General features: G+C 37.3%; 2 protein-coding genes across 5 annotated transcripts; both read left to right on the top strand.

Moving 5' to 3' along the window:
• The first annotated feature begins 2,066 nt into the window (after positions 1-2,066).
• LOC110745137 (origin of replication complex subunit 5-like) lies at positions 2,067-6,148 on the top strand. 4 transcript variants are annotated; one of them, XM_021945221.2, is made up of 6 exons: positions 2,067-2,191; positions 2,370-2,471; positions 2,642-3,486; positions 3,573-3,986; positions 4,559-4,871; positions 4,978-6,148. In XM_021945221.2, the coding sequence occupies exons 2-6, from the start codon at positions 2,379-2,381 to the stop codon at positions 5,023-5,025; spliced, it is 1,713 nt and encodes a 570-aa protein (XP_021800913.1). In that variant the 5' UTR covers positions 2,067-2,191; positions 2,370-2,378; the 3' UTR covers positions 5,026-6,148. The 4 variants fall into 4 exon arrangements, with proteins under 4 accessions (XP_021800913.1, XP_021800919.1, XP_088103970.1 ...); XM_021945227.2 differs by having other exon boundaries at positions 2,077-2,174; XM_088247844.1 differs by lacking the exon at positions 2,370-2,471 and having other exon boundaries at positions 2,077-2,191.
• A 5,201-nt stretch (positions 6,149-11,349) lies between these two features.
• LOC110745170 (cytochrome P450 86A8) lies at positions 11,350-14,134 on the top strand. Its single transcript, XM_088249677.1, has one exon. It carries the CDS (start codon positions 12,065-12,067, stop codon positions 13,709-13,711), a length of 1,647 nt encoding a protein of 548 aa, XP_088105803.1. The 5' UTR covers positions 11,350-12,064; the 3' UTR covers positions 13,712-14,134.
• The last annotated feature ends 146 nt before the right edge of the window (positions 14,135-14,280 follow it).

Here is a 14,280-nt window from a genome sequence, read left to right as displayed (position 1 = left end):
TGTTCTTTGTTATGAGGATTGAACACACAACACTCTATAGGGTTTCCCTAAATTTTTCATAAATTTGTAAATTGGGCATTAAGAATGAAAGTTTTATAATGTTAAGCTCTGTTTGCACTTATCATTATCATGTTAAGTTCTATTTTTATTCTCGTACTTTTGTTTTGTTCGGGAGTTGCTCAAAGGTCTTATACAATTTTCGAAATTTAAACACTAACGTACTTTGTTTCAAAATATAACCAATAGAATCAATTGGTGAATAATTCAAAATTCACCAAGGGGTGTTAGTTGGATTGGTTCAGGACTTTTGTGTGTTCTGAAGTGGTCCTGGATTCAAGCTCCCATGGCCCGTGTGTGTGAGGTTTTCCCCCTTCCCCTTCCTAACTTCGGCAACAACAACAAAAAATGCCAAAATCTCAATAAATACCATTAACTAATTTAAATGTTAAAAAAAAATTACTTACTAAAGCTACTCTAGGTCTTAATGGGAATTTTTCATATATATGTATCTATATATAATATATATATATATATATATATATAAAGCAAAAGGCAGAGAATGGTGAAACATTCAAAATACCAAAAAATACCCTTGGTTAATGCAAACATTAAGAATTGAAATTATTAATTAAATGAGGATAATATGGTAAATTCACACTTTTTCATATTAAAAAATTTTAAAATTAAAAGAAATATCAGATAATGGATCCTCTTTTTATGGAACACAACCACCCATTATCTTTTTTAATTCTAAAATAAATTTATTTATTTTTTTAAAAAGGCCTTGTAGGCGCGGAAGCGCATACGGATAGGCTAGTATATATATAAGCAAAATGAATAGAATTGTGAAACATTCAAAATACCAAAAAATGCCCTTGATTAATATACAAACTGTTAAGACCCAAGATGTCACGAGAAGTCCAAACATATTTCAAGCCCAATATAACATATAATGTTGGTCATGCGTTAATCAAAGTTGTATTTTGGGATTAATTCATTAAATAAATATAGAAAATAATGTACATGTCATGCCAAGCCAATAATACATTTTCCTATGCTAAACCATCCGACAAGCTTAAGTGGGCCCAAGCCACATATATGCCTAGGGCTTGCTGAGTGGGTTGTGGTGGATATGGTTACAAGTATCCATGAGGCCCATCGACGGTTCAAAAGAATGAAGGTTTTAGGCTGTTTGGGAGCTCCAAAACCCAAGCTCATTTTCTTAAGCCCGTTGAATGGGTAACCAGAGAGTGGAGAGGCTAGAGTGAGGAGGTTATTTGAGGAGGTGAAATCTCACCATCAACAACCAAAAACAAAGTACATTTTGGGGGGGGGGCATTGGGGGACCACACCCCTTTTGATGGTGAGATGGGCCTCCTCAAATAGCCTCCTCATTATAGAAGCTCCCAGCAGAGAGAACACGCCTTCTGCCAACCTTCCAACATTTATTACCCAATCTCCAATTTCCTACCTTCTAGCATTAAACCCTTACAACAGCAAAACCACAGTCAAACTCAATTAAATACACAGACACCAACGCCTCACATCTCAACTATTCAGCACAGCTAAGCCTTCCCAACAAAAAAGTCCCCCACACAAACATTTAGAATTGAAATTATTAATTAAATCAAGATAATATGGTAAATTTACACTTTTTTCATATTAAAAAATAATTATAATTAAAAACAAAATCAGATAATGGGTTCTATTTTTATGAAACACAACTACCCATTATCTTTTTAAATTTTAAAATAAAATAACCAAAAAAAAAAACATTTGGCACATGCTGCCCAAGGGGCTAGTTACAATGGTAGAAGACGTCCGAAGTTCGAATTATCCCTTTCAGTAAACAAAAAAGAAAAAAAAAAGGGAAGGGAAAATTAACTATAACTTTTGGCCATTTTCATGAAAGAAAAAGAACATGTCCATCGGCCCATCACACATACTCTCCTAATAGGCCTTCCGCACTCAAACTGGAGATAATTGGGCGGGAAAGAAGTTTCCCGCGCTTTCCTTATTCTGTCAACTAACCTTATAAAATGATTTCTGACCAAAAAAATAAGATAAAAACAAAAAACGAACTTGTTAGGGTTTCGATTCAGATCAGAGGGTTCTGTCACATACAGTTACTGCTTCTCCTTAGCATTTCTTTCGTCTCTCCGGCGAACATTCCGGTGGGTTTTCCGATCAAGTAATCCTCAACCCCTATCTACTCGATGCTTCTCCCCTCCCTCATTTTTTAAACCTAATCTTGTTTGGTTCCCGAGAAAATTGAAGATTCATTTTTTCCTAGGTCCTATTGTTTGTCTTAAATGTTGGCTCTACTCAAATTCGTATCTTTAATGTTACTGTTTTTCTTTTTCTGCCAGAATTCAGACATGGGTAAAGAGGAAAGCCCAAAAACCACAAGGAGAACAACCAGATCCTCCGCTGCAGCTACCCCTTCAAAGAATGTAGTTGAAGAAACTAATGCAAGTAGTTCTCAGCTTTGTGTTTGATTAGCTGATTCAATACTTCTTCATTTTGAATCCACTTTTTGCTGTTGGTTTGCATTGTAATTCCTAGGTGCTATTGTTTGTCTTAAATGTTGGCTGTACTCAAATTTGTATCTTTAATGTTACTGTTTTTCTTTTTCTGCCAGAATTCAGACATGGGTAAAGAGGAAAGCCCAAAAACCACAAGGAGAACAACCAGATCCTCCGCTGCAGCTACCCCTTCAAAGAATGTAGTTGAAGAAACTAATGCAAGTAGTTCTCAGCCGCCAACTCTCAGTGACCTTGTGCTTGGAGAAGAAGGAGAATCCTTTAGCTTGGATGATCTGTTGTCTAGTTTTCCTGGTAGACGTAATCAGATCCAGGAGCTTCTACAACTTCTGGGTCCACGGAACTCTCCCATGCTTCCTATCTTTGTATATGGAGGCACTTCTACCGGGAAAACTAGTATGGTACTAGAGACATTTAGGCATCTTAAACGTCCTTTTGTTTATTCAAGCTGCCTTAGCTGTTATAATCCCCGAATCTTGTTCGAGTCTGTTTTGAATCAACTGTTTCTTCACCGAAAGAAGGCTGTAAATGGTTATTCAAGTGCAAAGCGCTGTGAAAGCCCATCTGATTTTGTTAATTTTCTTCGCGAAGCCTTGTTTAGCATTCTTGGTAATCTTGAGGGAAACTCGGGGAAATTAAGCTCCAAAAGGTCCGGAAAGGCTAATGGAAATATGATCTACTTGATATTTGACAATTTGGAGCGTGTCAGAGGATGGGAAAAAGGTTCTACCATATTACCTTTACTATTTAATCTCTATGACATTCTGAAAATGCCTGAGGTCGCTCTTATCTTTATTAGCAGTGCCTCACCGGATACATATTACTCAAGTATGGGTTATGTGGAGCCTATCCCTATATATCTTCCTGATTATACTCAAGATGATCTTCAGCAAATCTTCTTGAGAAACCAAGCAAACAAAAAGCTTTATGCCTCTTTTCTCAGGTAAGAATAATAGTTAGCCTTTTTTCTCTGCACTCATGTTTTGCATTTTGTGTTTATATTGATGAATTCCCTTTTCTTTCTGTTAGTGTCGTGCTAAGGCCTTTCTGTAGAATTACCAGACGGGTGGATGAATTGTCTCCTGCCTTCTCACTATTATTCACAAAATATTGCGAGCCTGTAACCAATCTGGGTGTTGTTCCCAATAAAGAGTTGAACCAAAGGCTGTATCATTATTTTCGGCCCCATGTTGCTCCTTCACTGAATGAGATATTTAAGGTTTCATCTCATCCATCCACTGAAGTTGAAGTTAGGGAGACAAAAGGAAAGGGCAGCACAAGGAAATTTGGAGATTGCGAGGTTGATCAATTAGATTTCCATATGCCTACGTCTGCCAAGTATCTCCTTATTTCGGCATTCCTTGCTTCAAGAAACCCAGCTACCCTTGATGCATCATTGTTCGATTCCACAGGAGGTTCTAATAGTCGAAAACGAAGGAGGAAGTAAGTGCATATCAAGAATAATTCTTGTTTTAATGTAGTTTATACTCTATAGGTTCAGTTGGTGAAATTTGGGCTATGATCCAGCACTGAAGTGGGATACAAACTCTAGCTTTGTATTCCATGCTGTCATAAAAGTTAATACCGCATTAATATTGTAAATATAAGATCTGAAATTCCAAATTCCCGCAGGAAACCAAGCTAAAACTTAAGTATTTTCTTAAGAATGAAGATAACTATATGTCCAAACACCTGCTTCTGTTTTACCTTCACCTCACTATATTAATAACGAATACTTGAGTTGCTCTTTCTATTATGTTGTTTGGAATGACCTGTAATTAAAATTTCTGACATAAATTACGAATATTGTTTTACTGCACTTTCGCAGTGGAGTGTTGGGAAATTCTTAAGATTCTCTTTACAAATTGTCTTCAAACAAAAATCTCTGAAAGATCTTATTAAGATTTGCCAATTGACTACCTTTGCACCTTTTGCTTTTCTTTCACTTGTTGGTATGCTGCAATGCACCACTTGTAAACACTGATTTCCGCTTAATAATGTTTCTTCATGACTAGGGCCTCGGAGAAGTCAATGGAACAGAAGGAAACTGCTGAACAGGAATTACTTCTGAATCCTGGAACATTTCCAATGGAGAGGTTATTAGCCATATTTCAGTGTATTACATCTGTAGGGGAAGGTTCTCTTGATGAGGAGGAAGAAGGATATGATGTGTTAGGCATTCGAAATGGGAATGGTGGGCTCATGTCCGATGTTCTCTTACAACTGTCCAGTCTCTGCAGTGCTAATTTTATTGTCACTGGTGGAAGCTGCCCACTAGAGGGCTCAACTCGATATCGATCTACAGTGAGTGAAGATATGGTTCTGAAGGTAACCTTACGCTTTTCTCAAATTGAAATTATACCAAAATTTTATGTCATGTAAGATTAAGGAATTCTTTTGGAAATATAACATCTTGTTTATACATGGATTACAGGTGGCAAGGAGCATTAAGTTTCCTCTCTCAAAGTATATATACAGATAATTTGCTTTTTTGGTGAGGTATTTGTGATATGGTTGCCAATTCGTTCTCAAGGATGAAGAAAATTCTCAAGCAGAAGGGTCAGTTTGCCTCTGGTTTTCAACTAACATAGCCTCTACTGTGTTAAACCATTACTCCAAATTCTCTGATCCTCATATTTGTTGAGCAACTTCAAATGACTGGAATTGAGTGGATACAACTGATTGTTGCGGTTTTGTGATAGATGGGGATTGCACCATTAAAGGAGCTGCATAAGAAAAATGTCTTCAGTACTCTAGCAATTTGAACAGTTTCTGGAAGTTTCTGACAGTATCTTGGTGTCAAGTTTCTGCAGGCCTGCTATCTAACAATTGTAGTTAACCAGAGACCTTAACCAAACCTTGTCAATAGTCTAGTAAGTCCCAGGTCGTGGAACTTGCTCGATGTACAAATCTAGTGTAAACACTTAAAATGCCAGTGGTAACTGTTCTTTTTTGAGATACTCTCAAGTAAATGCCGTTTGTTATGCAGTGTACGCATCTATTGCGATTCAGGAATTGTTTTTTGAGTTTTGCTTCCTTTTTGCTAAGTTACGCCTGAGTTGATTCTCCCTTTAGGTTTGGTTAGATGTATTGTAAGTGCTATTTGCAGAGAAGGGCAGGAACGAACTGGGGTTAACCTCACTCTGTTATATCACATGGCTGCATTACATAAAATAGTTGTTGGGGGCAATTTCTCACAGCTGCAAGAGATGCCCATCACAGAACAGTGTATGGTTGCTATGCAAGGTGACTCACTGGCTCTCCAAACTAGTCTATGCTGTTCAATCGTGAGATTATTTTATCTGCAATTTTGATTTGTTGAATATGACAGCAATGTGGTGGGAGGACTTGCCAATGTCTCAGCTGGCCTGAAATCCCATCTTAAATGCAATTTAGAGCAATGACTCGTTTGATGCTATATGACCTTTTTGATTTGTGGATGTTGAAATGGTTGAAATGTGTGAGACTCAGAACGTTGACTTTAGTTTTTATGGGGTCCCCAGAGGGCTATGCTTAATGGTCCAGCATGGGAGTTGGATCATCCACATGTATATTTCTTGGTCATCAATAGACAGTTGGAGACCTAATTTTATTTGGGTTTTGAACATTATGCTTCATGATGCAATATGTGGAATTGATAGGAGCCGCCTGATCTGCGCATCTGTAAACTATCAACTATGAGAGGTTTGGCAAGTCCCAGGATTTGTAGCCACCCAACCTATATCATGTTGGACTTAATTTTTTTTTTCTTTTTTGGTTGAACTACTTAATTTTAACTTATTACGTGCCAAAATCCCCATCTAAACAAATGGGGAACTATAGGCCTTCTTGTGGAATGTCTCAATCCAAGCCATTCACGCCAAAATTTATGTTATTGTAAACCGTTTGGATTTATATATAAAATTAGGGATGTCATTAGTTCAACAAATAAAAGCTTGTCAGATGTGGATTAGATGGGTTTCGGATGAGATGGGTCTTTAAGTAGTTTTTTTTAATATATATTTGATATAGTGATAGCAAAACAAACTTGTTTGCAATGTTTGTTTTTGGGGTAATGCTCTGTTTTCCTTAATTAGCATGATGATTGTGATGTGATTCAACCTATAGAAAACAAGAAAACAAAGAGGTTCGCATCAAATAAGTTTGGGATCCAAAATTTTATGGTTTGATCGTTACACTATTCTTATTTTTTCCACTTATACTAATGCGTGAACCTGAATTAATTCTCACAAACACCCTTAAAGTGATAATAGTTCGTATCAAAAAAAGAAAAAACACAGCTTCTTATAGCAATTAGAATGAGTCAACTCAAGATTTGGAATTTGCTACAAGTTCTGCATGCAGTCATCTGACAGATTATCTTATGGGTCATAGGGTTAATGCTATACATATAAAGAATGTGACTGGATGGTAATGTTCATAGTGATTGCATGCTGTCGGTGAGAAAAAAAACATTATCCTCATGATTTTTCTCATGCAATGTGCACCATGAGGTAATGAGAAAGAAAAAAAATATATCAATAGAATGTAATGTTGTGCACAAACTGTCGGTGTACATAAAGTTTTGAGTTGTAAATTCATTCCCATTGTCTTTGTCTTCTTCTCTAGTCCTAAAAGGATCCACCTTCGCTTAATTTACTCGTTTGAGTGTTAATTATGCCATCCATTTAAAAATTAGTTCTCAAAAGGTCGTACAATAATTACCAATGCATATTAGGCGTGGTACATATAATTTTGAGGATTTCATTAATAAATTCATTTTAGCAGGATATAATATACAAAAGCTCTTATAGAACTTATTTAGAGTGAAAATTCAAAATTAGCTAATTGTTATTTTCTAATTAGTTTTTATAAAATCTTAACACACTAAGAACCAATTAGAAAATGACAAGTGATTAGTTTTGAGTTTTTCTCTCCAAATAGGCTCTATATGAGTTTTTGTATAAATGTTTTCCTCCTTGTTTGTTTCTCTCTACTACTCTTTTTTCTCTCTTTTGTCCCGTGGCTGTCGCATATTGTAGATTTCGTTGTTGAATGTTGCAATTGTGTTCAAGTTGTTGGCTTTCACGGCCACGTCCTTCTTTAGCTCAGGGAGTAATTTTTCTTTTTTAGTATTCCTTCATTTGATTTATTGTGTAATGAGCCTTGATTTTGGCTTTAGCCCAAGTGTCTTTTGTTTTTTCTACTCATATTTATTTTGTTTTTCTTCTGTTTCAAATCCATGTTGACGCTGGCAATGCTCTTTTGGTTGCAAGTTTCCGGTGCTGCCAATGTTTTGTTGATGTGCATATCGAAGGGATGTATAGGCTTCCTATTCTTTCTTCTCTTTTCTTGTTGTTCCCCTTTGAGTTGTTTAGGCGCAAGTCTTTTTTTAAAGATCGCACATTTGTTTATGTCTGTCATGCTTGCACTACTAGAATATTTGGGTTTCAGCACCATTTTCGTTTGTGCTCTTAGCTGCAAAAGACACAAATAATTATGCTCTATGTTCAAGGGCCATGGTGCAACCACTATTAGGCTGACGGTGTTGTCTATAGGAGTTTCCATTGCTATAGGACACGAAAGAAAAATTTGTATCAGACAATATAAAGCACGAAAAACAGTATTTGTGCTTGTATTCTGACAAGTTACCTCAGTGACTTTATCAATTGATTAGACATATGTACAGACACAATTATCACCAGTTCACATCCTCTTGAGGACAATGTTGTTGTCTCCGGTGGTCTTGAGGATCTGGAAGATGTGGTTGTCCACCAGCAGCAGCAAATATCACCAGTTCACATCTTAAACACAAATCAATGACACGAAGCCCAACTTTAGCTGAAACCCAAAAAATGTTTGGTGTTTAATTGCACACAACAACATGAACCATATGAAATTATGTGTCTTTGTGTGCGTGTGAGCAAATTACCTTGTTCTGGTTGGAGTGAGTTGGAACCAAGGGCGGAACTACATGTAGACTAGAGTGGGCTTCAGCCTGGTGCAAGATTTAATAAACTACTAGTTTGGTGCAAATTTTATAAGATATTTCCTTCTCCCCCGAATATTAGTCCACCATTTGTTAAGCTAGTTGGCCCACAAAGTCACATACTTGCAATATATTTGTGGTTTGGAGGCCACGTGAGTGGGAACCATTGTTTCTTCTCTTTTCTTTTTCTTCCGATTTACAGGTTAGCATTTAGATCTACAAGTGCAACAAAGCTTTTGTGTTTATGCCTCTGTGTACATTTTTTGGATATGCTACTGCTATGAATTGTACTTTTGTTCGTGTTTCTGCTTCCCACAGTTTCAGTTTCTGATTCCCACTTGGTTCTTATTGTATCAATTAGCATACCCAAAAAAAAAAAAAAAATTGGTTCTCATTGTTTTATATAGATCTTCTATACAAAAAATTAAAATTAAAATTTTAGCACACCTCTAGAAAAATTCCTGGTTCCGCCATTGGTTGGAACAGAACATGCTCACCAAAAAACTGCAACAAACCGTGAAACCAGAAATATTTATAATAAAGAAAGAAAGAAAGAAAGGAAGTTTAGAAAAGTTAAGAACTTTACTGGGCTTGATTCCTAACCTTTAGGGGGGGAAGAGAGAAGAGAAGGGGAGGGTTAGATATTTTCTGGGGTTGGAAAAGATCCGTGTGTTTTTTAAACTATTATAAAAAAAATTAAAAAAAAACATACGTCAGATAAAGACAACTATTTTTTTTATAAAAAAAACTTGGAAGAGAAAAGATACACTACATAAAAATATTGGGCACAAATGTAGTTTTGTGTTATCAGGTGTCACATATGTCAGATAAAGACACAACTATTTGTGTCTACACAAATAAATAATTTTACTTTTCCTAAACAGCTTGTCAAATGATACTTATTATTTATATTCAATTGATATTTGACACAATTCTTTGTGTCCAGTATAAATTTGTGCTTTATGTAAATTAATTTGACATAATTATTTGTGTTTTATGCGAGAAGAGGATGAATAAAATTTATTTGTGCTCAATGTTAGAGATGAGGGCACCATACATGTACTTGTGCTCTTAAGTTCGTGGCTTTTGCTCAATTTTGTAGTAGTGTTGGGTTTTGAATAGTATTGGTTGTTTCAGTGCTATCTTTGTACACTCTTATAATGCTTATTATTTTTTAATAAAGCATCTATTCCAAAACAAAACAAAAAAGAATTTTTGAATAAATATCTCTATAATTTTTTAACGCAGCATGATCCAACACCAAATGACATGACTCGCTAACACGAATTATAAATGAATTGACAACACACTTATTTAATCGGAATTCTGTGAAAAATATTATGTTTTTGTTTTCCTTCCCATTTGTTGATTCTCCTAGAGTCAAATTGGTTTTTTGTTTCCCTTGATTTGCTGCCATCTAGGTTTATTTTTAAAATGATATGAGCGATGATTAATCAAAACATAACAGGTTCCTAATCTTAAATTTAAGATCGAGCTCGATTAATAAATATGTCGGATAAGAAAACCTAAAGCTTTTTATGTTTTTTTCTTGTCAAAGAAAACCTAAAGTTAACTAGCCTAACAATGATAGGATCCACCCAAACAATATTATCCAGGTAATTACCTAAATTGGATTGGCTAACCTTAGCACTAATATAGAAATTAGAATGAATGAAACTTATATAATTTCATCCTATAATAATGATAATCACATTATTATAGAATGAATGAAGCCTTGTCAGATGCACATGATGTGATTAATTTGATGACACTGATAGAGTTGGTGCTTAGCCAAGCACACCTAAACCATGGAATGGTTCAACAATTGTTAGGCACTCTCACGAACTCATTTCCATAATCACATGGGATCTCACGTAGGGGCTTATTCACAATCATGTTCTCATTCATGGATGTTATAAATTCATTCATGGATGTTATAAATTCATTCATTAGCGTTATGTTTTCTTATCAGACTTTAAGTATTTATCGAATAAATACTTACGTTGTTAGAATGTGACGAGAATTAACAATTTATATTCACAATTTGATGAGATAACATTATCCCAAATTTGTCAAAGCTCTTCAATTTCAATGCCAGGTTTCATATGAATCCTGATGAAGCGTCTGCAGCCTGCCAATGTGCAAAAATTTAAGCCATACCTGCATTGAGGTGAACAGTATATATATTTTATATAGAGAGAGAGATATTGTATATGGGGTTTTGACTTTTTTCATGTTACAGGCAGAGAGGCGCGCATTTTTTGATAATTTCATTGATTATAATGCATTAAAAGTGAGAGGGTCAAACCTGTGAAGAATCCCAGAATTGGTTTTACTAGCTAAGAAAAAAGATAAGAAAAAAAAGTCACACAAGCAAAGCAAAGGAAAGAGAAGCAAAAAAGGGTCTTAAATTGTGGGTAGGTTGCTCACCCAACCCTAACCAAAAAGAACCACATGAAGAACCCAATTTTCATTTAATTTTAATACTTAAAGGTATAACTTATAAAGAAAGAAAGAAAGAAAGAAAAAGGGAAAGGGGGCTTATTAGGGTTAAGATAATGATCATAAACAACCCATAATTGATCCAATTAAAACTGTGTATGTGTGTATGTGGGTGACCCATTTTTCTTTCTTTTTTTTCCAATATAATTATCATTGTTTTTTATTTGTGTTTTTTTCTTTTTGGGGTCTCTCTACTTCCTTTATATATATAGTTCCTCAACTAATCTCATTAAATTTCCTCTTCATTCAATGCTCTTGAATTAAATCTCCTCTTCCATTTCCAGTAAAATTAGGTGTAAGAGTTGCAGATGAGAGAGAAAGAGAAGATCATCTTAATTTGCTAGAGCCAGTGGTTTTTGTGGAAAAAGAGCTCTACAAAGAGAGAGAGAGAGAGAAAGAGGTTTCGGGCAAGCTTTAAAAAGTTCAACGACCTCTGAAGACATTTATGGCGCCTGCTGTGCTGCTGTGAAGCTTAATTTTAGTGAGAGAAAACAAAAAAAGAAACAGAGAGACAGACAGATAGAGAACGATTTCAAGGACCAGTCTGGCCTTAATAATTGCTTCTCAATACAATTCTCACCTATAAATCCCTCTCTCAATTAACACTCCACTCCACTTTATATCAGTCACTCTTCCATCTCTCTGCTTCATCAAATATTTACTCTCCTCTCTTGTTCTTCTTCTTGAGAAGCACCACCTTATAGTTAACCTTCCATATTTTTCAGATCCATTAAAGCTCTCTCCTTTTCTCAATCAATCCCTCAAACATTTCATATACATGAAAAACACAACCTGGGTTTTCCTTCTTTTCATCTATTTCTTACATTTCAGACCCATATTCCTATGACATACGTTTTATAGTAACTTCTTCCCACTTCTTTACAACAAAAGTACTTTCCAAGAAAACATTTTCTCGGGAAAATACTTTCCAGGAGAAACAGGTTTTGGGTTTGTTTGCTGGTAGCTTGCTCAGTGAGATTGAGTGTGGTTGTTGCATTGCATTCTTTTTTGGTTTTGGGCGATTTGGTCAATACGTGGCAAACAAGTAAGCATGGATATTGGTACGGCCTTTCTGGTTTTGACGGCCATCACAGCTTATTTACTTTGGTTCACCTTCATCTCACGGTCCCTGAAAGGCCCACGTGTCTGGCCCTTATTGGGCAGCCTCCCCGGCCTCATAGAAAATTCCGACCGCTTGCACGACTGGATCTGCGACAACCTACGCGCCTGCGGCGGCACGTATCAAACATGCATCTGCGCCATTCCCTTCCTCGCCAGAAAGCAGGGCCTCGTGACTGTCACGTGCGACCCGAAGAATCTGGAGCACATACTGAAAACCCGGTTCGACAATTACCCCAAGGGCCCCACTTGGCAATCCGTGTTTCATGATCTTTTGGGCCAAGGCATCTTCAACTCAGATGGCGACACGTGGCTGTTTCAGAGGAAGACGGCCGCACTGGAATTCACAACCCGGACGCTCCGCCAAGCCATGGCTCGGTGGGTCAGCCGATCCATCAAGCTGAGGTTCTGCCCGATTCTTAAATCGGCTGAGCTTGAATCCGAGCCTGTTGATCTTCAAGACTTGTTGCTTCGGCTCACTTTCGACAACATATGCGGCTTGACTTTCGGGAAGGACCCACAGACTTGCGCGCCGGGGTTCCCGGACAACGGCTTCGCCTCGGCTTTCGACCGAGCCACCGAAGCCTCGCTACAGCGTTTTATTTTGCCCGAAGTGCTGTGGAAGCTGAAGAAGTGGCTTGGGCTTGGAATGGAAGTCACGCTGAGCCGAAGCCTTGTGCACATTGAGGAGTATTTATCCGATGTGATTGCTTCCCGTAAGCTCGAGTTGCTGAATCAGCAGAAAGATGGAAACCCACATGATGATCTGTTGTCAAGGTTTATGAAGAAAAAGGAGAACTATTCAGATACTTTTCTCCAACACGTGGCACTCAATTTCATCCTAGCTGGACGCGACACATCATCGGTTGCGATGTGCTGGTTCTTTTGGTTGGTCACTCTGAACCCAATAATCGAAGATAAAATCTTGCACGAAATCTGCACCGTTCTGATCGAGACACGTGGTGATGATGTGGCTAGTTGGTTGGAGGAGCCTTTGGAGTTTGAGGAAATTGACCGATTGATATACTTGAAGGCAGCATTGTCCGAAAGCCTTAGGTTGTACCCTTCCGTGCCTGAGGACTCAAAACATGTTGTGCGCGATGACATTTTGCCCGACGGGACATTCGTGCCCGCCGGATCATCGGTGACCTACTCAATATACGCAACGGGGCGGATGAAGTCCACGTGGGGGGACGATTGCCTAGAGTTTCGACCAGAGAGGTGGTTATCTTTAGACAGTAAGAGGTTCATAATGCATGACTCAAATAAATATGTAGCATTCAATGCCGGTCCAAGAATATGTCTTGGAAAGGACTTGGCATACTTGCAAATGAAATCGGTAGTGGCGTCAGTGTTGCTCCGACACCGGCTAACTCTGGTGCCGGGCCACAAGGTGGAGCAGAAGATGTCATTGACATTATTCATGAAGCATGGACTCATGGTGAATGTGCACCCTAGGGAATTAGGGGCAATTGTGGCAAGGGCAAAGAAGGACATGGAGGCAAAGTTGCAAGGGCAACAGTGTGTTGGGGTTAAATGTAACGGCGTTAATGGCGAAGCGGTAGTTGGGGTGGCTTAAGAGGATGGGGGTTTTAATTTTGGGTGTTGAGGGTAGGCCGTGTTATGAATGTGGTGTTATTTATGGAGTGGTGGAACCCATGAAGATGAAGACTCAGAGCATAGATGGAGGAATTGGGAAGCAAAGATCATGTGGTTCAATTAAATGTTTTGTAAGTGTGTTGGGTCACAACAAGCAAATTGGTCTTTTCCACTACACAAGGGGGTACAGTTTCTCTCTCACAAATTCATCAGCTTAGAGAGAGAGAGAGAGAGAGCATCTAGCTTTCCCCTTGTAGGGAAAACAAAAAGCAAAAAAAAAAAAAAACAAAGAAAGAAAAAGAGCTTGCAAAATTTTATTTTACATTAAGATTCTTTATGTTCTTGTTTGTTCAAATTTCATAAATTTACATTTATCCATATTTATTACTATTCATTTGGAAGAGATTTTGCAGTGTTCATCTCATCCTTGTAACTTTCTCTGCTTCTTGCTTCATGGATTTTGCCCAATATAATGTTATTATAATTTTTTTTAAATTTTCTGCCTCTTGCTTCATGTAGATAAGGTCAATAAAACTTTCTGCAAGTTCA

The sequence above is a fragment of the Prunus avium genome, chromosome 2, assembly GCF_965620075.1.
Source record: "Prunus avium chromosome 2, drPruAviu1.hap1.1, whole genome shotgun sequence".
Taxonomy (NCBI): domain Eukaryota; kingdom Viridiplantae; phylum Streptophyta; class Magnoliopsida; order Rosales; family Rosaceae; genus Prunus; species Prunus avium.
The sequence above is the reverse complement of the archived record's forward strand: the minus strand, read 5'-3'. Positions and strand labels throughout refer to the sequence as shown.